Source organism: Zalophus californianus, chromosome 10 (genome assembly GCF_009762305.2).
Source record: "Zalophus californianus isolate mZalCal1 chromosome 10, mZalCal1.pri.v2, whole genome shotgun sequence".
Classification (NCBI taxonomy): Eukaryota; Metazoa; Chordata; class Mammalia; order Carnivora; family Otariidae; genus Zalophus; species Zalophus californianus.
In genome coordinates this window covers 3,248,293-3,272,799 of record NC_045604.1, presented here as the reverse complement: position 1 = coordinate 3,272,799, position 24,507 = coordinate 3,248,293, and the positions used below count along the sequence as shown (strand labels likewise).

The 24,507-nt window shown below is 43.3% G+C and overlaps 1 protein-coding gene and 1 pseudogene across 2 annotated transcripts; both read right to left on the bottom strand.

The window, feature by feature from the left end:
* Window positions 1-5,596: 5,596 nt before the first annotated feature.
* LOC113932674 lies at window positions 5,597-11,685 on the bottom strand (annotated as a pseudogene). Its single transcript, XR_003523104.1, has 5 exons — window positions 11,411-11,685; window positions 9,972-10,250; window positions 9,544-9,634; window positions 9,311-9,398; window positions 5,597-5,677 (listed from the first exon to the last, which is right to left on the bottom strand). The product of XR_003523104.1 is annotated as a T-cell surface glycoprotein CD1a-like (transcript).
* A 9,037-nt stretch (window positions 11,686-20,722) lies between these two features.
* LOC113932426 (T-cell surface glycoprotein CD1a-like) lies at window positions 20,723-24,233 on the bottom strand. Its single transcript, XM_027611577.2, has 6 exons — window positions 24,070-24,233; window positions 23,213-23,479; window positions 22,239-22,517; window positions 21,771-22,049; window positions 21,350-21,440; window positions 20,723-21,205 (listed from the first exon to the last, which is right to left on the bottom strand). Exons 1-6 carry the CDS (start codon window positions 24,128-24,130, stop codon window positions 21,160-21,162), a joined length of 1,023 nt encoding a protein of 340 aa, XP_027467378.1. The 5' UTR covers window positions 24,131-24,233; the 3' UTR covers window positions 20,723-21,159.
* Window positions 24,234-24,507: the final 274 nt, after the last annotated feature.

Sequence of the window (24,507 nt, the reverse complement as noted above, 5' to 3'; positions counted from 1 at the left end):
GAGGTAAAGGATCTATACTCTAGGAACTACAGAACACTCATGAAGGAAATTGAAGAAGACACAAAAAGATGGAAAATATTCCATGCTTATGGATCAGAAGAATAAACATTGTTAAAATGTCTATGCTGCCCTGAGTAATTTATACCTTCAATGCCATCCCGATCAAAATTCCAATGACATTTTTCAAAGTGCTGGAACAAACAATCCTAAAATTTGTATGGAATCAGAAAAGATTCCGAATCACCAAGGAAATGTTGAAAAAGAAAAACAAAGCTAGGGGCATCACGTTACTGGATTTCAAGCTATATTAAAAAGCTGTGATCACCAAGACAGCATGGTACTGGCACAAAAACAGACATATAGACCAATGGAACAGAATAGAGAACCCAGATATGGACCCTCAATTCTATGGTCAAATAATCTTTGACAAAGCAGGAAAAAACATGCAATGGAAAATAGACAGTCTCTTCAATAAACAGTGCTGGGCAAATTGGACAGCCACATGCAGAAGAATGAAACTCGACCATTCTCTAACACCATTCACAAAGATAAACTCAAATTGGTGAAAGACCTCAATGTGAGACAGGAATCCATCAAAATCCTAGAGGAGAACATAGGCAGTAACCTCTTTGACATCGGCCACAGCAACTTCTTTCAAGATATATCTCCAAAAGCTAGTGAAACAAAAGCAAAAATTAACTTTTGGGACTTCATCAAGATAAAAAGTTTCTGCATAGCAAAGGAAACAATCAACAAAACAAAGAGGCAACCCACAGAATGGGAGAAGACATTTGCAAATGACACTACAGATAAAGGGCTGGTATCCAAGATGTATAAAGAATTTCTCAAACTCAACACCCAAAAAACAAATAATCAAGTCAAAAAGTGGGCAGAAGATATGAAAAGACACTTCTCTGAAGAAGACATACAAATGGCTAACAGACACATGAAAAAATATTCATCATCATTAGCCATCAGGGAAATTCAAATCAAAACCACATTGAGATACCACCTTACACAAGTTAGAATGGCAAAAACGGACAAGGCAAGAAACAACAAATGTTGGAGAGGTTGTGGAGAAAGGGGAACCCTCTTACACTGTTGGTAGGAATGCAAGTTGGTCCAGCCACTTTGGAAAACAGTGTGGATGTTCCTCAAAAAATTAAAAATAGAGCTACCCTATGACCCAGCAATTGCACTCCTGGGTATTTACCCCAAAGACACAAAGGTAGTGAAAAGAAGGGCCACATGCACCCCAATGTTCAGAGCAGCAATGTCCACAATAACCAAACTGTGGAAGGAGCCGAGATGCCCTTCAACAGATGAATGGATAAAGAAGATGTGGTCCATATATACAATGGAATATTACTCAACCATCAGAAATGATGAATACCCAATTTTTACATCAACATGGATGGGACTAGAGGAGATTATGCTAAGTGAAATAAGTCAAGCAGAGAAAGTCAGTTAACATATGGTTTCACTTATTTGTGGAACATAAGGAATAGCTTGGAGGACATTAGGAGAAGGAAGGGAAAAATGAGGAGGGGGAATTAGAGGGAGAGATGAACCATGAGAGACTATGGACTCTGAGAAACAATCTGAGGGTTTTAGAGGGGAGGGGGGTGGGGGGATGGGTTAGCCCGGTGATGAGTATTAAGGAGGGTACATACTGCAGGGAGCACGGGGTGTTATACGCAAACAATGGATCGTGGATCACTACATCAAAAACTAGTGATGTATTGTATGGTGACTAACATAACATAATAAAATTTAAAAAGAGAAGAAAGAAAGAAAGAAAAGAAAGAAAGAAAGAAAGAAAGAAAGAAAGAAAGAAAGAAAGAAAGAAAGAAAGAAAGAGAGAGAGAGAGAGAAAGAAAGAGAGAAAGAAAGAGAGAAAGAGAGAAAGAAAGAGAGAGAAAAGAAAGAAAGAAAGAAAGAAAGAAAGAAAGAAAGAAAGAAAGAAAGAAAGAAAGAAAGAAAGAAAGAAAGAAAGAAAGAAAGAAAGAAAGAAAGAAAGAAAGAAAGAAAAAGAAAGAAAGAGAAAGAAAGAAAGAAAAAGAAAGTTACCACTGGAAAAGAAATAAAATAAAATGCACGTATCCCTTGGAGGAGTTATAGCTCAATTTAGGAGTTACAGCTTATCAGACAACATGTTCAAAACTGAATTCCTGATATTCCATCGCAGTAAACAGGTGTCAATGCTCACACACTTACTCAAACTAGAAACACACCCTTTCTTCTATGTTTCTTATGGAATGCATTACCCTCTCTTGTCAGTTTTTCCTCCAACATGGATCTTAAGTCTATCTACTTCTCTCCCTTTCCACTGCCACCATCCTGGTCCAAGCCACCCTCATAGGTCACTTGTAACATCTTCGGATGCATTCCCTCAGCACCTTGTACCACCCCCCCCTTCACCAAGTGCTATAATTGCTATTTACTCACCTGCCTCCTCCCACAAGAGTTCAGGGCTTGGTTTGTTGGAGAGATGAGTGAATCTAAGTGACAGGATCTTCCCAGCCATGGGAGATGAGGCTGTAGATGAGGTTGTGAATTCTATTTAGTATGCTCGACAAGAATATTCTTTCTCTAGGTCTCCTCTCTGGATAGTTAAGAAAAGCCCAGAGATATATTTTGAAAAATATAAGACTTGATTTAGAACCAAGAAATTTTTCTAAGCTTTACCTATCAGAGTATCTTCGGTGCTTTGTCATCATGTTGAAATGCTTGATGAAGCATATCGCTAGGTATTTAAGAGATGATTCTGGATAAACTAAACAGCGGTATACTTTTGAATTAAGACTATTGGGAGCAGCCCACAGAGAGTAAAGATCCCTTTTAACCCTTTAGACTTCAGGGTCAAGTTGTCATGTAAGGGGGGAAAGCTCCCTTCACATCTGGATGGCGTGTGGGCTAATTATGCTAATGATCATCCTGGTCCTGCTCCAGCCTTTCTCGAATGTACTGTAGTGCCCATTTGCTCTTATCCCAGCAGAGGCATAGGAGAAAAGAGAAAAAGCCCAGGAAAGTTAACTTAGCATTGCTGATGTTTAACTAGGAGCAGGTTGACTACTGTACATATCCAGACTCTTGTTTTTCAAACCCTAACTTTGTTTTTCCTACAGTCTGTATCTGCTTGCTTCCCTCATCTTTTAACTTATTTCCTTCATCCTTTCTCAGAAACATCTCCTTGCTTTCTAAAATCATAGACTCTTAAAGCTAGAAGGTCAGGAGACTCCCCAGTATCTGGTTTAATATCCCCTGCAGGGAAGACTGAGGCTCAGAGAGTTGAAATGGTTTGCCCATAGCAGTTGGAAAGCAAGTCTTTGACGCATGGCCCTAAATTCTTCCTCCTGTGTAATGCTGCCTTGCCTCTCTCAGAGAATAATGAGGAGAAGGAAGATGCCAGTGCTTGCAGAAAAAAAACTTCACTATCTTTTATTTGGACAAAAACCAATAAAAATATCACATATGCATTTGTGCTTTCAAAAATATAAATTTTCTGAGTTAAAGAGCTAAGCCCATGTAAAAGAATAAAAGAGAAATCCCAATTAAAATAGAAAATAAAAATACTTTTAATATAAAAAAATCACATAAAATGAAGTAACCACTTGATGTTTTGGTGTATGTGCACATGGTGACACGATGCTCACAACCAAGCCAGTTAACATGACCACCACTTCACATCCTAACCCTCTTCTTTCCTTTTTTTTCTTTTTAAAACATTTTTATTTAAATTCCAGTTAGTTAACATACTGTGTAATATTAGTTTCAGGTAAGAATTCAGTTACTCATCACCTACATATAAGACCTAGTGCTCAACACAAGTTCCCTCCTTAATGCCCATCACCCATCTAAACCATCCCCCACACACCTCCCTCCATCCATCCTCAGTTTGTTCTCTATCTTTAAGAGTCTCTTTTATGGTTTGTCTCTCTCTCTTTTTCCCCACAATGTTCACCTCTTTTGTTTCTTAAATTCACATATGAGTGAAATCATATGGTATTTGTCTTTCTCTTATTGACTTATTTCCCTGCTCAGAATATACTCTAGCTTCATCCACATCTTTGTAAATGGCAAGATTTCATTCTTTATATAATGAATTATCTTCCATTGTATGTATGTATGTGTGTGTGTGTGTGTGTGTGTGTGTGTGTGTATATATATATATCAAATCTTTTTTTATCCAATCATCAGTCAACAGACATTTGAGCTCTTTCCAGTATTTGGCTATTGTCGATAAATGCTGTTATGAACATTGGGGTGCATGTGTCCCTTTGAATCAGTATTTTGTATTTTTGGGTAAATACCTCATAGTGCAATTGCTGCATAGGGTAGTTCTATTTTTATCTTTTTGAAGAATATCCATACTGTTTTCCAGAGTGGCTACACCAGTTTTCATTCCCATCAACAGTGTAAGAATGTCCCCCTTTCTCTGCATCCTCACCAACATCTGGTGTTTCCTGTGCTGTTAATTTTAGCCATTCTGACAGGTGTGAGATGGTATCTCATCGTAGTTTTCATTTGTATTTCCCTGATGATCAGTGATGTTGAGCATCTTTTTAGGTGTCTGCTGGCCATCTGCATGTCTTCTTCAGAAAAAAAGTCTGTTCATGTCTTCTGCCCATTTCTTAACTAGATTATTAGTTTTATGGGTGTTGATTTTGATAAGTTCTTTATAGATTTTGGATACTAACCCTTTATCAAACATGTCGTTTTTCAAATATCTTCTTCCATTCTGTAGGCTGTCTTTTAGTTTTGTTGATTGTTTCTTTCACTGTGAAGGAGGTTTTTACCTTGATGACGTCCCAATAGTTTATTTTTCTATTCTTTCCCTTGTCTCAGGAGACCTATCTAGTGAGAAATTTCTACAGCCCATATTAAAGAGGTTGCTGCCTGTGTCCTCCTCTAGGATTTTCAGGGTTTCCTATCTCAGATTTAGGTCTTTCATTCATTTTGAATTTATTTTTGAGTATGGTGTAAGAAAGTGGTAGTTTCATTCTTTTGCATGTTGCTGACCAGTTTTCCCAACACCATCTCTCGAAGAGACATTCTTTTTTCCATTGAATATTCTTTCCTGCTTTCTCAAAGATTAGTTGACCATAGAGTCGTGGGTCCATTTCTGGGCTCTCAATTATGTTCCATTGTTCTATGTGTCTGCTTTTCTGCCAGTACCATACCATCTTGATAACTAGAGCTTTGTGATATAGCTTGAATTCCAGAATTGTGATGCCTCAAGCTTTGCTTTTCTTTTACAAAATTGCTTTGGCTATTCCAAGTCTTTTCTAGTTCCATACAAATTTTAGGTTTGTTTGTTCCAGCTCTGCCTGTGAAAAATGCTGATTGACAGGGCAGGGAAATGGCACCAACCCCCTCCCTCATTCCTAAAGAAAGGATTCTGCTGCTGCTCTCAGGGAAGCCCTCCCAGAAGAGCGAACAATCTCCCCTTGTGTGTTCCAGGTGTCCCTCAGATCCCTGCCTTCACCTTATCTGTGCCCTAACCTTCTGCCCACCAAGCAACACAGTGTCCCTGTGCGCTAACCCAGGCAGGCTTGCTGAGTTTTAAACCTCCAAACATTAGGGACCTGGCATGTCAGGTACCCATGCTGGTAGTCTGGGGGAGTGTCTCGCCACACTGGGACTGGTGCAGGTTTGTCCCAGAAGGGCGGTCGCACTGAAGCACAGGGCATGGAGCTTGTAGTAAAGTGCAGCAAATAACCAGTGTCCAGGTTAGCCACATGCAACAAGTGTCTCAGTGCCAATAATCTGGGGTGGCAGAGGATAATGTTGCCCTCCAGCTCTTTTGTCCCCAGAGAGGCAATGCCACCTCTCCTAGATGAACCCAAAAAGGGGAGACTCACTCTATCCCATGTGTCCCAGGGGATCCTCAGATCATGCTGTTTGTCCCCAGATTTCTGCTCTCCTTCTCCACAAGATCACAGCAGTGCCCACTGGGCTCCACAATGGCCATGGTTCGGACCTCTAAAACTCTAGTCTTTGAGCCCCACTGATTGAAAATTTCACAGAAATCAACCCCTTTTGTTTTCCCAGTCAATGGTTATGGGGATGTGTTTTCCTTGTGTGATACTCTGGGTTCTCCCACTCTCTCTCACTCTCTCTTCCTCCTCTGTACAAAGCCAGGGCTCCCTCCCCTCCACAGAACCCATAATTGTATCTCCCCAAAAGCATGACTCCCCACCTCCTAATTTCCATGATGTGGCCTCTTGCCTCCCTGTAGTTGTGCAGGTTGTTCTGTCAGTCCTCAGATAGATATCTGGGGTATTCAGAATGATTTGATATTTACCTAGCTGTGTTCTAGGGTTGAGGCAAGCTTGGGGTCCTCCTACTACTTAGCCAAATTAGCTCCTTCTCCCTGACCCTTTACTTTTCTTTTCTTTACTTTTCTCTTCTCTCCTTTTTTTCCCTTTTCTTTTCTTTATCTTTCTTTGGCGAGAATACTTTGGATCTATGCTCTTAGCAAATTTCACATATAAAATTTCTCTGCCTCCTTGCATGGAAATTTCATCCTCAGGCTTGCTTCTCTGGTGGTGAAAAATGGATGGTACTTTTTTCCATCTTTATACTCTGCACCTTACCAGCCCGGACAGGAGAGAGCATCTCTTTCCCCTCCATTGGCCAGAAGAATCAGACTTCGTGGAACCTGTGCCACCTGGTGCAGGTACCTGGCCCTGAGCCCTCTCTCTGGGTGAGGATGAGTAGCATCTGTCTGATGATTGGCCTGAAAAACAGGTTACTTGTCCATCCTTCAGCCTGTCTCATTGTCAAAGATGTTTTCTCTTGGTGGCCTCAGGCTGATCAGAGCCCAGAGCTACACATGAGGGTGGAGTCAACCAATCAAAATCCATATGGTGGCCATGGGAGGGCAACAAGGTGGACTGGGAGAGAAACAGCCAAGCAGTTTGATCCAGGTGGGAAGGTCACAGAAGTTCCATGATTTGCTCTTCCCCTTCCCATATTTTCACCTTTACCACCTCTCCCATTTCAATGTTATTTTCCAGAAATATTCACATGTGCAGGACTGGGAGCCTGCACATGATCCCTTTGAACATTCTCCTGCTCTGTTCTCCTCCCTCGGCCCCTAAACAAATTAGAACTAAATTCTTAACCCCTAGATAAACCCACATAAGCTCCTGTACTAAGAAACTAGAAACACAACGAAAAAAGTGAACAAATCAGGAAAGCAAAACGTTCAAGCTCCGAAGACACAGAAGAATTTTCACTCCCTACTACTTGACATTCAAAATGTCCCAGCTGCATGGCCAGAGCTTGAAAATGGTTTGTTGAGTTAATTAATGAAACCAAGAGTGAGGTCTAATCATGGATGTCTCCACCCCTACTGCCATGGAGGTCACTGGTCACAAAAGGCCTATCTTCATTATCCATGGAATCTCTCTGTGCTGATTGGCCTACCTGCTGACATTGATTTGTAACCCCCAGACACATGCACTCACCAGTATTTGTAGAGGCAGGGAGAGATGCCTGGAATGTGTCATCCACCTTATGTGTTGCCTGGTGAGACTAAATCAGATGCCCTTCTGCCTTCCCATATTAATTCTCACACTGTAAACACTTGTCTTTTCATGGTCCATTTGGTGTCATATTTCTTAAATTACATGCTCTTTCTTGGTGATTTCAGTGTTAAAAAGACCCTGAAGCCCAGAGCTGCAGGGCTAAATGGTGTTCCTAAGCACAAGAAGGTGGGATATGCCTCATGACAAAACACCTGTGTAGGTAAGCCTCACTCAGGCTCCTATGCAGAGGTGTGGGCCATAAGGTCAGAGGTAATGAATTATCAATGCAATAAATCCAGGAAAATGAATAAGACATTCATGACATCTATACAGAGCCATTCCAGAGAATGCTAAAGTAGTATCTAGGACACTAGGATAACACCACAGAAAAAGGGTGAAAGAATCTATATTTGTGGATTCATGAGATGATGACTGTTTCTTGTTTGTTTCTTAAAGCATCATGGGCAGCACAGCTGTGGGGCTAAAACCAAAGACACTGGTGATCACAGTACCCAAGCTGGGAAATGTTACATTTCTGAGATAATATTTCAGCATTGGGAATATGGCATACAGTGAATTATTTGGAATATATATATATATATATATATATATATATATATATATATGAAAGAAGTTGTTTTTAATCAGAAATACATATGAATCCAGGCTGTGTATTCATCTGTTACCAAGTGTTGTAAGCAAAGGCTCCTAGGAACCCAACTTCATATCCCTCCCAGGAACAATGTCTTAGTGTCCATCCCTCAGTGACTGTAACACAGCAGCCATGAATGCCAGGAGGCACTGTATGCACGCTCCTTGTTGGATCCCCATTCCTTCCTGAGCACAACACTCTTGTTCTCTTTCCTGGACCATCTCTTTTCCATTCACAGACACACTTGCACTGATACCTCTCAGGCATCACCTGTACCAGTGCCTCTCACATTTTATGTACCTGACAATCCCTAGCTGATTTTGCTAAAATGCAAATTGTGATTCAGTGGGTCTCACCTGAGACCAAGACCCTATATTTCTAACAAGCCCTAAGGTGACAACTCTGCTGTTGTCCCTCAGCCTCACAAACAGCAAGCATCCTGTCTTCCTCTTTTTATTCAGAATACTTGGAGCAACAGGTCCACTCCAATAGGTGTCTGCAGTAAATAACTGGAGTGGTTACAGGTAAAACTGTGTTTCTCCTCAGAGTCTCAGAGATGACACAAGGAACCATGAAAGTGTGAAGTCCATCAGCCAAATGAGAAGATTTTTAACAAGAAGAGCATCAAACATCTTAACTACTACAAACATTTCAGGAAGGAAAAGAAGAAAACCTATAAATTTGACAAAAATTCAATACAGGTTTTTATTCCATGCAGGTGAGACACCTTACCAAGGATACAAATAGTTAAAAAATATGGACTTTGATCTCAATGGGCCTAAGCACTAGAAGGAGAAAAGCGGCCTCACTGGGGACAACCATAGGTGGGGCTCAGAAATAGATTTACCAAAGTGCAAATAAAAGTTGTGGGAATTCTCACCAGGCAGAGACTTCTTCCACTAGTGAATCAGGGAAGACTCTGGAGGAAATGCCATTGGATGTCTGATGTCCCATGGAGGTTCTGCGACTTCATTCCATACAGAGATAAATTTTGAATTTTAAAGTCTCAGAATCAGGTCACAACAACAAATCCCACTAAATTACACTTAGCTTATATTGACAACTGATTATTAAGCAAAAATGAAAGACAAAAGATGCACACAGAGAGTTGCAAGGACATCACCGCTGAGCTGGGTTTAGGTAAGTACTGTAGCCTGAGCCGCTGGGATGTCGCTCCAAATGGAAGCCAGTGCACTGAGGTCCTCCAGTTCCTGGGAGGAACAGAGGAGGAGTCACTCTGCAGCAGGTGGAGGTGAGGACTGCAGGAAGGAAGAGCACTGAACAGGAGGGCTGAGGACAGACTGAAAGATGGGGAGACATGTAGGAAAGAGCAGGAAGGTGGCTCCAGAGACTCACCAGCGCTTCCAGAGCCACAACGCCAGGCCTGCCAGAAGCACCAGGGGCACCAACACCACCAGGAGAACCAAGCCCATGGAGTGGGGCTGCTCTGTGGGTTTGGTGCACAGAGGGTGTCATTTCTCATCCACCACAGGTTGAACTGTACCTCCCCAGTCCCCCTTGCTCCTGCCACCCTCTGTCTCACCAACCAACGGTCCTTCCGCCTTTCACTTCCCCTATCCTCCTCAGAGATAGGGCCTACACCCAACCCTCTGCATCCTCCCACATCTAGAGGGCCCCTACCCTTAGTTCTCCATTCCTTGGTTTACTGATTTTAGTCATTTTTGGTCAGGAATCCCTCAAACCCCAAATTTTTCATCTGGCTCTCACACTCTGCTCTAGCACCACCTGCCCCCTTTCCCAGGTGGGCCTCGGCTCTTTCTCACCCCAGGAGAGAACAATGTCCTGGCCTCCTAGACTGCTGTGCCTCACCAGGCATGACAGGCCAGTTGCGTCACTGGCTTTCACATCCAAGAAGATCTGAATATACCATGTCCCATCAGCACTGGGCAGGACATTGCCTTGCTGGGTGCCCTGTTGCTCCTGCTCACCCCGCATCCACATCACCCACACAGGCTTTGGGTAGAAGCCAGAGACATGACACACCAGCAGCAGACGGCCAAGACCAGGACTGGGGCCGGTGGACAGCCAGGCCTCTGGCCTCACTGCAAAGACAAGACAAGTATTCACAGATTGAGAGAGTAGATCTTCACATCACTTTAGACAGACACAGCTTTCCACCTCTAGAAACCAGTAACCATCATCCTCTCTCCCTCTTGACTCCTTCTTGCCCTGAATTTGAGGGAATGGTACAAATTTATGAGTGCAGAGTAAAGAATTCATGGCAGGAGAGAGCAGGACTGACCTTGTCACTGGATATCTTCCTTCCCTGCATCAAGAAGAAACTGGGGACAGGTGTCCCTGAAGAGTGTGTGTATTCCTTCATTGATTACAGGGTACTGATTGAATAGTTTACAGACCTCTCAAGCCCTACTTCTTCCCTTTGGAGATGACCACCATGTCATGTTCTGGAAGCTCATGAGATCTGCCCCTTGATAAGCAATCTGCATGAATCCTACTGATGCTTCCCCAAAGTGTAGCTCACAGCCTTCTGCCAGTTGTACCTGAAATGGATCTGGGGAAGAGAAGTTGTGAGTTACAGGACAGGGGGAGTGAAGGAGATTAAATGAGAGGAGTGGAACCCATGTAGGCCTGAATCAGAGGGGAAAGTTCAGGGGATTAGAGTGAATGGACTACAGTTTGGTTTGAAGGGAGGCTCAAACAAAGAGGAAGTGGTGGTCACTAGGTGCAGAGGAAGAGGTGATGATTGAGGAAGGAACAAACGTTGGAAGAGAGACATGAAGGGTGTGGGCAGACAAGAGGGAAGGGCTCAGCAGGAGAGCTGGGGATAAAAACAATCTAGGGTGAAGGGAGTGCAGTGCGGTACAGGGAAAGCATAGACAGAATTTGCTGATGGGACTAAAGGGGAAGAAAGGCACAGTTCAAGGAGTCAGTCACAGAGTGGGGGAACAGAGTGTGCCTGGTTTTAGGCCAGGGAAAGTGGTGGTCATGGGAGATGCTAGTGGGAGACAGGAGAGCACAGCCTGTGGTCAATGAGAGGAGTGCTAAGTAGAAGATGTGATGCTTTTCAAGAATCAGGGTCTGGCTTCTACCCCTTGCCCAGAGGTTGTGATTCAGATTCATGATGGGCGAGATGTAAGTTTCAGAAGCCAATGGAGGCTCTTTCCTAGAGGAAGAAGGAATTCAAGGAGACCTACACACATCTGCCACCTCCATCGCTCCTTCCCTGAGGGAACTAACTCACATTCAAGCTGCCAATGTCTGACATGGTCTTGAAACACCTGACAAAATCCAATGGAGTATACATAGAAAAACTTTTCCAATTTCATCAGCTCCTCCTTGCTCCAGTTGCCTTTAGACAAAGGCCAAATGAAAATGAAAGCATCAGTCTTGTTGTCCCAGCCATGAGTCTGCAGCTCATCCAGCCAAGCTGAACCCAGATTTTTGTGTCCAGGAACGGTTGTAAAAGGATATGGTTAGGAAAAAAGGAATGTGTGATGGATCTTCTGGAAACGTCATTGCTCCAGATCCTGTGAGATCTTTGCCTCTGGAACAGTAACAGAAAGAAGGGTGAGGGGCGGAGCAAGATGGCGGAGAAGTAGGAGACCTGGATTTCGTCTGGTCTCAGGAATTCAGCAGGATAGGGATCAAACCATTCTGAACACCTACGAACTCAACAGGAGATCAAAGAAAAGAATAGCAACAACTCTCTGAACAGAAAAGCGACCACTCTCTGGAAGGTAGGACGCATGGAGAAGTGAATCCGAGGCGATATTCGGGAGGATAGACGGCGGGGGAGGGGGCCTCCGTCGGCCGCTTCTGGCAAGTGCTAGAGCCGCGGAGCACAAAATCGGAACTTTTAGAAGTCGGCTCCGCTGAGGGACATCACTCCAGTGGCTAAGTGGGAGGTGGAACCCTCATGGGACAGTGTGGTCTCAGGACCCTCGTGGTCACAGAAAGACCGGGGGTGCCTGAGTGCGGCAGAGCTCCCAGGTATCGGATCGCGGAAGCTGGCTGCAGAGACGGAGCCGAGGCGTGGGCTCTCAGCTCGGGGTGGCCATAAACCGTGATCGGTGACAGTTGGGCCACTGCTCCACCAGCAGGAACCCAACAAGCAGCAGATCCGGGGAGACTCCCTTTCCTCCCCCGGGAGGAGTGGCGCGAGAGCGCACCATGGGGATCTGCTGGGTTTGGAGACTCCACACGGGGTCGGGTGCCAGAGATAGAAATGCTCGGTCACAGGCCGGGTGAGCACGGAGTGCGACTGGAGACCGGGGAGACAGGAGTGATTGCTCTTCTCTGGGGGAGCACTGAGGAGCGGGGCCCCGAATTCTTGGCTCCTCCCTGGCGGAGATTGGGAGGCCTTCATTTTCACTCTCATCCTCCAAAGCTGTACCGAAAGCTTGCAGGGAACAAAAGCTCCCCAGAGCAAACCCGAGCAGATTACTTAGCCCGGACCCGCAAGGGCGGGGCAATTCCGCCTCCGGCAAAGACATTTGGGAACCATGACAACAGGCCCCTCCCCCAGAAGATCAGCACAAACAGCCAGCAAGCCAAGACCAAGTTTACCGATCAAGGAGAACGGGAGAACTCCAGCGCTAGGGGAATACTGCACATAGAATTCATGGCTTTTTTACCATGATTCATTAGTCTTTCAAAGTTAATTTTTTAACTTTTTTTTTGAAATTTTTCTTTTTCCCTTTTTCACCATCTTATTAATCCCTTTTTCTAAAAAACATTTTTATTTTTCATTTTTAGAGTCATATTCTATCCCTTCATAGTACTTACCCTTATTTTTGGCATATATATATCAGTTGTTCTCTCTTTAAAATTTTGAGATACAGTTTCTTCTAACATATCAAAGTATACCCTAAATCTCTAGTGTATGGCTTTTTTCCAATCTCCTCCCTGATCACATTCTCTCCCCCCTTTTTTTCTTTCTTTCTTTCCTTTTTTTAATCCTCTTCTTTATTTTTTTAAAAACACCTTCTTATCAATTCATTTTTTAAAATTTTTTATAATTTTCATCTTTACAGTCATATTCCATCCCTTCATCATATCAACCCTTATTTGGTACATATATAAGTCTTTCTTTCTTTATAATTTTAGGAGGCACTTTCTTCTAACAGACCAAAATACACCCAAAATCTAGTGTGTGGCACTCATCTATACACCAGCCTGATCATATTTGATCATATTCTGGTTTTTTTTGTTTGTTTCTGTTTTTGCTTGTTTTTATCTTTATCTTTTTTTTCCCTCTTTCTTTTTTCTTTCTTTCCCTTTCTTTTCCCCTGGTTTAAGGTTTTCTCTGATTTGTTTAGAGTATATTTTCTGGGGTCGTTGTTAACCTGTTAGCATTTTGTTCTCTCATTCATCTATTCTCCTCTGGACAAAATGACAAGACGAAAAAAATCACCTCAACAAAAAGAAAAAGTGGTAGTACCGTTTGCCAAAGACCTATCCAATAGGGACATTAGTGTGATGTCGGACCTAGACTTCAGAATCATGATTTTAAAGATACTAACTTGGCTTGAAAAAAGCATGGAAGTTATTTGAGAAACCTTTCTGGAGAAATAAAAGAACTAAAATCTAACCAAGTCGAAATCAAAAAGGCTATTAATGAGGTGCAATCAAAAATGGGGGCACTAACTGCTAGGATAAATGAGGCAGAAGAGAGAATCAGCAATATAGAAGACAAAATGATGGAAAAAAAAGAGGCTGAGAAAAAGAGAGAGAAACAACTACAGGATCACGAGGGCAGAATTTGAGAGATAAGCGATACGATAAGACAAAACAACAATAGAATAATCGGGATCCCAGAAGAAGAAGAAAGAGAGAGATGGGCAGAAGGTATATTGGAGCAAATTATAGCAGAGAACTTCCCTAATGTGGGGAAGGAAACAGGCATTAAAATCCAGGAGGCACAGAGAACCCCTCTCAAAATCAATAAAAATAGGTCAACACCCTGACATCGAATAGTAAAACTTATGAGTCTCAGAGACAAAGAGAAAATCTTGAAAGAAGCTCGGGAGAAGAGATATGTAACCTATAATGGTAGAAACATTAGACTGGCAACAGACCTATCCACAGAGACCTGGCAGGCCAGAAAGGACTGCCATGATATCTTCAGAGCACTAAACGAGAAAAATATGCAGCCAAGAATACTATATCCAGCTAGGCTCTCATTGAAAATAGAAGGAGAGATAAAAAGCTTCCAGGACAAACAAAAACTAAAGGAATTTGCAAACACGAAACCAGCCCTCCAAGAAATATTGAAAGGGGTCCTCTAAGCAAAGAGAGAGCCTAAAAGCAGCATAGACCAGAAAGGAACACAGACAATATAGAGTAACTGTCACCTTACAGGCAATACAATGGCACTAAATTCCTATCTTTCAAAAGTTACCCTGAATGTCAATGGGCTAAATGCCCCAATCAAAAGACACAGGCTATCAGATTGGATTAAAAAACAAAACCCATCCATATCCTGTCTGCAAGAGACTCATTTTAGACCGAAAGACACCCCCAGATTGAAAGTGAAGGGGTGGAAAACCATTTACCGTGCTAAAGGACACCAAAAGAAAGCTGGGGTGGCAATTCTTATATCAGACAAATTAGATTTTAAACCAAAGACTGTAATAAGAGATGAAGAAGGACACTATATCCTACTTAAAGGGTCTATCCAACAAGAAGATCTAACAGTTGTAAATATCTATGCCCCTAACATGGGAGCAGCAAATTATATAAGGCAATTAATAACAAAAACAAAGAAACACATTGACAACAATACAATAATAGTGGGGGACTTTAACACCCCCCTCACTGAAATGGACAGATCATCTAAGCAAAAGATCAACAAAGAAATAAAGTCTTTAAATGACACACTGGACCAAATGGACTTCACAGACATATTCAGAACATTCCATCCCAAAGCAACGGAATACACATTCTTCTCTAGTGCCCATGGAACATTCTCCAGAACTGATCACATCCTAGGTCACAAATCAGGTCTCAACCGATACCAAAAGTTTGGGATTATTCCCTGCATATTTTCAGACCACAATGCTTTGAAACTAGAACTCAATCACAAGAGGAAAATCAGAGAGAACTCAAATACATGGAGGCTAAAGAGCATCCTACTAAAAATGAATGGGTCAACCAGGAAATTAAAGAGGAATTAAAAAAAATTCATGGAAACCAATGAAAATGAAAACACAACTGTTCAAAATCTTTGGGATACAGCAAAGGCAGTCCTGAGAGGAAAGTATATAGCAATACAAGCCTTTCTCAAGAAACAAGAAAGGTCTCAAATACACAACCTAACCCTACACCTAAAGGAGCTAGAAAAAAACAGCAAATACAGCCTAAACCCAACAGGAGAAGAGAAATAATAAAGATCAGAGCAGAAATCAATGAAATAGAAACCAAAAGAACAGTAGAACAGATCAACGAAACTAGGACCTGGTTCTTGGAAAGAATTAAGAAGACTGATAAACCCCTGGCCAGACTTATCCAAAAGAAAAGAGAAATGACCCAAATCGACAAAATCATGAATGAAAGAGGAGAGATCACAACCAACACCAAAGAAATACAAACAATTATAAGAACATATTATGAGCAACTCTATGCCAGCAAATTAGATAACCTGGAAGAAATGGGTGCATTCCTAGAGATGTATCAACTACCAAAATTGAACCAGGAAGAAATAGAAAACCTGAACAGACCTATAACCACTAAGGAAATTGAAGCAGTCATCAAAAATCTCCCAACAAACAAAAGCCCAGGGCCAGATGGCTTCCCAGGGGAATTCTACCAAACATTTAATGAAGAATTTATACCTATTCTCCTCAAACTGTTCCAAAAGAGAGAAACGGAAGGAAAACTTCCAAATTCATTTTATGAGGCCACCATTACCTTGATCCCAAAACCAGACAAAGACCCCATCAAAAAGAACTACAGACCAATATCCTTGATGAACATGGATGCAAAAATTCTCACCAAAATACTAGCCAATAGGATCCAACAGTACATTAAAAGGATTATTCACCACGACCAAGTGGGATTTATCCTTGGGCTGCAAGGTTTGTTCAACATCCGCAAATCAATCAACATGATACAATACATTAACAAAGGAAGAACAAGAATCATATGATCCTCTCAATAGATGCAGAAAAAGCATTTGACAAAGTACAGTATCCTTTCTTGATCAAAACTCTTCAGAGTATAGGGATAGAAGGTACATACCTCAATATCATAAAAGCCATCTATGAAAAACCTACAGCAAATATCATTCTCAATGGGGGAAAACTGAGAGCTTTCCCCCTAAGGTCAGGAACGCGGCAGGTATATCCACTATCACCACTGCTATTCAACATAGTGTTAGAAGTCCTAGCCACAGGAATCAGACAACAAAAAGAAATCAAAGGCATCAAAATCGGCAAAGAGGAAGTGAAACTCTCACTCTTTGCAGATATGATACTGTATGTGGAAAACTCAGAAGACTCCAGCCCAAAACTGCTAGAACTCATACAGGAATTCAGTAAAGTAGCAGGATATAAAATCAATGCACAGAAATCAGTGGCATTCCTATACACCAACAACAAGACAGAAGAGAGACTAATTAAGGGAGTCAATCCCATTTACAATTGCACCCAAAACCATAAGATACCTAGGAATAAATCTAACCAAAGAGGCAAAGGATCTGTACTCAGAAAACTATAAAATACTCATGAAAGAAATTGAGGAAGACTCAAAGAAATGGAAAAACGTTCCATGCTCATGGATTGGAAGAACAAACATTATGAAGATGTCAATTCTTTCTAGAGCAATCGACACATTCAATGCAATCCCCATCAAAATACCTCCACTTTTGTCAAAGAAATGGAACAAATAATCCTGAAATTTGTATGGAACCAGAAGAGACCCCGAATAGCCAGAGGAATGTTGACAAAGAAAAGCAGAGCTGGCGGCATCACAATTCCGGACTTCCAGCTCTATTACAAAGTTGTCATCATCAAGACAGTATGGTACTGGCACAAAAACAGACACATAGATCAATGGAACAGAATCGAGAGCCCAGAAATGGACCCTCAACTCTATGGTCAATTAATCTTCGACAAAGCAGGAAAGAATGTCCAATGGAAAAAAGACAGTCTCTTCAACAAATGGTGTTGGGAAAATTGGACAGCCACATGCAGAAGAATGAAACTGGACCACTTCCTTACACCACACACAAAAATAGACTCCAAATGGTTGAAAGACCTCAATGTGAGACAGGAGTCCATCAAAATCCTATAGGAGAACACAGGCAGCAACCTCTCCGACCTCAGTCACAGCAACTTCTTCCTAGAAACATTGCCAAAGGCAAGAGAAGCAAGGGCAAAAATGAACTATTGGGACTTCATCAAGATAAAAAGCTTTTGCACAGCAAAAGAAACAGTCCACAAAACCAAAAGACAACCGACAGAATGGGAGAAAATATTTGCAAATGACATATCAGATAAAGGGCTAGTATCCAAAATCTATAAAGAACTTAACAAACTCAACAGACACATGAAAAAGTGCTCAACATTGCTCAGCATCAGGGAAATCCAAATCAAAACCTCAATGAGATACCACCTCACACCAGTCAGAATGGCTAAAATTAACAAGTCAGGAAATGACAGTTGTTGGCAGGGATGCAAAGAAAGGGGAACCCTCCTACACTGTTGGTGGGAATGCAAGCTGGTGCAACCACTCTGGAAAACAGTATGGAGGTTCCTCAAACAGTTGAAAATAGAGCTACCATACGACCCAGCAATTGCACTACTGGGTATTTACCCCAAAGATACAAATGTAGGGATCCGAAGGGGTAGGTGCACCCCGATGTTTATAGCAGCAATGTCCACAATAGCCAAACTGTGGAAAGAGCCAAGATGTCCATCGACAGATGAATGGATAAAGAAGAGGTGGTATATATACACGATGGAATATTATGCAGCCATCAAAAGGAATGAGATCTTGCCATTTGCAACGACGTGGATGGAACTGGAGGGTGTTATGCTGAGTGAAATAAGTCAATCAGAGAAAGACATGTATCATATGACCTCACTGATATGAGGAATTCTTAATCTCAGGAAACAAACTGAGTGTTGCTGGAGTGGGGGGGGTGGGAGGGATTGGGTGGCTGGGTGATAGACATTGGGGAGGGCATGTGCTATGGTGAGCGCTGTGAATTGTACAAGACTGTTGAATCACAGATCTGTACTTCTGAAACAAATAATGCAATATATGTTAGGAAAAAAGAAGAAGAAGAAGAAGATAGCAGGAGGGGAAGAATGAAGGGGAGTAAGTCAGAGGGGGAGATGAACCATTAGAGACGATGGACTCTGAAAAACAAACTGAGGGTTCTAGAGGGGAGGGGCATGGGGGGATGGGTTAGCCTGGTGATGGGTATTAAAGAGGGCACATTCTGCGTGGAGCACTGGGTCTTATGCACAAACAATGAATCATGGAACACTACATCAAAAACTAATGATGTAATGTATGGTGATTAACATAACAATAAAAAATTAAAAAGAAAAAAGAAAATAGAAACAAACAAAGGTAAACAAATCAGGAAAGCAAAGTGTTCAATCTCTGGGGACATAGAAGACCTTTCCCTCCCCTACTACTTGACATTCAAGATGTCCCAGCTACATGGCCAGGCTTGAGAATGGTTTGCTGAGTTAATTAATGAAACCAAGAGTAACTGAAGTATAGCCATGGATGTTTCCATTCCCTCTGAATGGGGGTCATCAGTCACAAAGGGTCTGTCTTCATTATTCATGGAGTCTGTCTGTGCTGATTGGCCTACCTGCTGATGTTGATTTGTAGCCCCCAGACACATGTGCTCACCGCTCTTCAAAGAGGCAAGGAGAGAGACCTGAAATGTGTCACCCACTTTATGTGTTGACTGGTGAGGCTGAGCCATGTGCCCCTCAGCCTTCCCGTGTTAAATCACACACTGTAAACACTTGTCTTGCTCATGGCCCATTTGGTGTCACATTTTCTGAATTACATGCTCTTTCCTGGTGATTTCAGTGTTTAAAAAGGCCCTGAAGCCCAGAGCTTCAGGGCTGACTGGTGTCCTAAGCACAAGAGGGTCAGATGTGCCTCATGACAAAACACTTGTGCAGGTAAGGCTCACTCAGGCTCCCTATGCAGAGGTGTGGGCCATGAGGTGAGAGGTGATGAATTATCAATGCAGTAAATCCAGGAAAAGAAATAAGACATTCATGACATCTATATGGAGCCAGAGAGCGCTAAAGTAACATCTAGGACACTAGGGTAACCCCACAGAAAAGGGGAGAAAGAAATTATACTTGTGGATTTATGAGATGATGACTGTTTCTTGTCTATTTGTTTCTAAAAGCACCACAGGCAATAGCTGTGGGGCTAAAACCAAAGACACTGATGATCACAGTACCCAAGCTGGGAAATGTTACACTTCTGAGCTAGTATTTCAGGATAGGGAAATATGCCACACGATGAATTATTTGGAAATACATATATATTAAGAAGCTGTCTTTAATTGGAGAGAGAGATGAACCATGAGAGACTATGGACTCTGAGAAACAAACTGAGGGTTCTAGAGGGGAGGCGGGTGGGGGGATGGTTTAGCCAGGTGATGGGTATTAAGGAGGGCACGTTCTGTGTGGAGCACTGGGTGTTATATGAAAACAATGAATTATGGATCACTACATCAAAAACTAATGATGTATTGTGCGGTGACTAACATAACATAATAAAGTAAAATTTAAAAAAAAAGAAGCTGTCTTTACACAGAAACACACATGAATCCAGGCTGTGTACTCACCAGTTGGAAAGTATTGTAAGCAGAGGCTCTCAGAAACCCAACCCCAGATTTCCCCCAGAAACAATGGCTCAATATCTGTGCCTTCAGTGACTATAACACAGTAGCCATGAATGCCAGGAAGCACTGAATGCATGGTCCTTGTTGGATCCCCATTCCTTCCTGACCATAGCACTCTTGTTTTCTTTCCTGGACCATCTCTTTTCTGTTCAGGGACACACTTGCCCTGATACCTCCCAGGTATCACCTATATCAGTGCCTCTCATATTTTATGCCTCTGTGAATCCCTTGCTGGTTTTGCTAAAATGCAAATTGTGATTCAGTGACTCTCAGCTGAGACCAAGACCCTATATTTCTAACAAGCCCCAGTGTGACAACTCTGTGGCTATCCCTGAGCCTCACAAACAGCAAGCATCCTGCCTTCCTCTTTTTATTCAGAATACTTGGAGCAACAGGTCCACTCCAATAGATGTCTACAGTTAAATAACTCGAATGGTCACAGGTAAAACTGTGTTTCTCCTCAGTCTCAGAATTGACACAAGGAACTATGAGAATGTGAAGTCCCTCGGCCAAAAAAAAAAGACTTTTAACAAGAAAAGCATCAAACATCTCAACTACTACAAACATGTCAGGAAGTAAAAGAAACAGAAAAAGCTATAAATGTGGCATATATTCAACACAGATTTTTATTGAGGACATATTCCATGTAGGTTAGACACCGTACCAAAAAGTTAAAAAAAAAAAAAAAAAACATGGACTTTGATCTCAACAGGTCTAAGTATTAAAAGGAGAAAAGGGACTTCACAGGGGACAATACGGGGTGGGGTCAGAAATAGATTTGCCAAAGTGCAACTAAAAATTGAGGAAATTTTCACCAAGCAGAGACTGCTTCCACTAGTAAATCAGGGAAGGCTCTCGAGGAACTGACATTTGATGCCTGATGTCCCGTGGAGGTTCTGGGACTTTATTCCACCAGAGTTAAATTTTGAATTTTAAAGTCCCAGAATCAGGTCACAACAACAAATCCCACTAAATTACACTGAACTTATAGTGACAACAGATAATTAAGCAGAAGTGAAAGACAAAATTGCACGTAGAGAGTTGCAAGGACATCACCGCTGAGCTGGGTTTAGATAAATCCTGGAGCCTGGGCTGCTGGGATCTCACTCCAAAGGGAAGCCAGTGCACTGAGGTCTCCAGTGTGTTTTCCTGGGAGGAACAGAGGAGTCACTCTGCAGCAAGCAGAGGTGAGGACTGCAGGAGGGAAGAGCAGTAGGAGCAGGAGGGCTGAGGACAGACTGAAAGGTAGGGAGATGCATGGGAAAGAGGAGGAAGGTGGCTCCAGAGACTCACCAGCGCTTCCAGAGCCACAATGCCAGACCTGCCAGAAGCACCAGGGGCACTATTACTGCCAGGAAGACCAAGCCCATGGAGTGGGGCTGCTCTGTGGGTTTGGTGCACAAAGGGTGTCATTTCCCATCCAACCCAAGTTGAACTGCACCTCCCTGGTCCACTCTGCTCCTATCATCCTCTGCCTCACCAACCGCCCTTCCTCCTTTCACTTCTCCCATTCCTCCTGAGATGGACCCTTCACCCAACCCCTCCATCCTCCAACATCTAGAGGGCTCCCACCCTTAGTTCTCCATTCCTTGGTTTACTGATTTTAGTCATTTTTGGTCTGGAATCCCTAGCAACCCAAATTTTCATCTGGCTCTCACACTCTGCTCTAAGACCAACCACCTCCTTTCCCAGGTGGGTCCCAGTTCCTTCTCACCCCAGTGGAGGACCATGTCCTGGCCTCCTAGACTGCTATGTCTCACTCGGCATGACAGGCCAGCTGCCCCACTGGCTTTCACATCCAAGGATGTCTGAAGATACCACGTCCCATCAGCAAGGGGCAGGACGTCACCTCGCTGGGTGCCCTGTTGCTCCTTCTCACCTCGCATCCACATCACCCACACAGGCTTTGGGTGGAAGCCAGAGACGTGGCACACCAGCAGCAGACGGCCGGGACCGGGACTGGGGCCAGTGGACAGCCAGGCCTCTGGCCTCTCTGCAGACACAAGACAGGTATTCACAGACTGAGAAGGTAGATCTTCACATCACTTTAGATAGACACATCTTTTTACCTCTTCAAACCTGTCACCAACCCCCATCTCCCTCTTGGCTCCTTCTTTGAAGGAATGGTGTAAATTTATGAATGCAGAGTAGAGAATTCATGGAGGGAGGGAGCAGGACTGACCTTGTCGCTGGATATCTTCCTTCCCTGCATCAAGAAGACTCAAGAGGAACTGGGGGCAGGAGTCAGTAAAGAGTGTGTGTATTTCCTCATTCGTCACATGGTACTGATTGAATAGTTTGCAGACATGATGAGCCCTACTTCCTCCCTTTGGAGATGGCCACCATGTCATGTTCTGGAAGCTCATGAGATCTGCCCCTTGATAAGCAATCCGCACAAATCCTACTGATGCTTCCCCAGTGTGTAGCTTACAGCCTTCTGCGAGCTGTACCTGGAAGGGATCTGGGGAAGAGAAGTTGAGAGTTATAGGACAAGGGGAGTGAAGGAGATGAAATGAGATTAGTGGAATCCCTGGAGGGCAGAAGCAGAGGTGAAAGTTCTGGGGATTGGAGGGAATGGAGCACAGTTTGGTTTGATGGGAGGCTCACACAAAGAGGAAGTGGTGGTCACTGGAGGCAGAGGAAGAGGTGAATGATAGAGGAAGGAAAAAATGTTGGAGGAGAGACATGAATGATGTGGGCAGAGAATAGGGAAGGGCACAGCACGAGAGCTGGGGATAAAAAACAATCTAGGGTGAAGGGACTGCAGTGCGGTACAGGGAAAGCATAGACAGAATTTGTTGATGGGATTGAATGGGGAGAAAAGTACAGTTCAAGGAGTCAGTCACAGAGTGAGGGAAAAGAGGGTGCCTGGTTGGAGGCCAGGGAAAGTGATGGCCATGGGAGACACTAGGGGGAGACAGGAGAGCACAGCCTGTGGTCAATGAGAGGAGTGGGAAGTAGCAGAAGATATGAAGCTTTTCAAGAATCCGGGTCTGGCTTCTACCCCCTGCCCAGAGGTTGTGATTCAGATTTATGATAGGGAAACCTGAGTTTCAGAAGCTAGTGGAGGCTCTTTCCTAGAGGAAGAAGGAACTCAAGGAGACACACACACACTTGCCACCTCCATCCCTCCTTCCCTGAGGGAACTGAACTTACATTCAAGCTGCCAGTGTCTGACATGGTCTTGAAACACCTGACGAAATCCAATGGAGTATGTGTACAATAACTTTTCCACTTTCATCAGCTGCTCAGTGTTCCAGTTGCCCCTGGACCAAGGCCAAAGGAAAATGAGAGCACCAGTCTTGTTGTCCCAGCCATGAGTCTGCAGCTCATCCAGCCAAGCTGAACCCAGATTTTGTGTCCAGGAATGGTTGTAAAAAGATATGGTCAGGATAATTTGGAAGGCGATCGGCTCCTGGAAGGCTGTGGGGAAAGGACAGACAGACTGAGGAAGAGGGAATCATTGGGAAGGAAAGAGAATGGAGAAGAAGGTGCCAGGGACAGGAACCAACATCTGGAGGACAGGAAGCCATAGTTGTCTCAGGAGACATGTGCTGCCCCAGAGCCCTGAACTTTGTACCCATCCTTCAGAAGAGCACAGGGCACTGGGGTCAGGGATGCTCAGGAAGGAACCAGGCTGACACTCTCCCTCCCCAGCTATATGGTGGGGACCCACTCCACAAATGGTCACATACACTCACAAACAAACACATTTACAAAGTAACAAAATTTTACACACTCTTACACAAACATACACAGATACAAATACACACATGTATACAGACACAGAGACACACATATGTACATATGCAAACACAGACATACAGACACACACCCACAGGTACACACCACACACAACTCTGTGTGTCTGCACATACATAGACACACACAGAGTTGCACACCTATACACAAATACACAAACTCATACATACTTGCACACATAGAGACACATAGGCATGTGTACACACATCACACACACACATGCACCCACAGGGCAGGGCCAGAGTTCTCACCATCTTCACTGTCACCACCTGGGAGGAGAACCACCAGCAACACAAGTTGCAGGAACAGCATTGTACTTGCAGATGTTCTTTCTCTCTCTTAGAAAGTAGGTCTTTGATGTCTGTTCTAGCAAACCTACCCCACACACAGCACCTCTCTTCTGACTTCCTTCTCCACACAGAAGGCTTCCCTGGGTCTCTGCGACAATGCATATGTGCTCCTCCCTCAACCCTGGACACCTACTCAGACTCTCACTTCCCCTCCTGGTCGGACTCTCCTCTCTGGCTTCCAGCTTCTTCCTGTCACCAGCTTCCATCCATCTCCACATTCCCTAATTCAGTTGCTACAGAATGAGTCCTGTGCTGCATGGAAAAGTGACCCTACCTCTTGTGCCTTTCCTTCTCACCCAGACAGTAACCCATGAAAACACATGGCTTCCCAAAACCCAG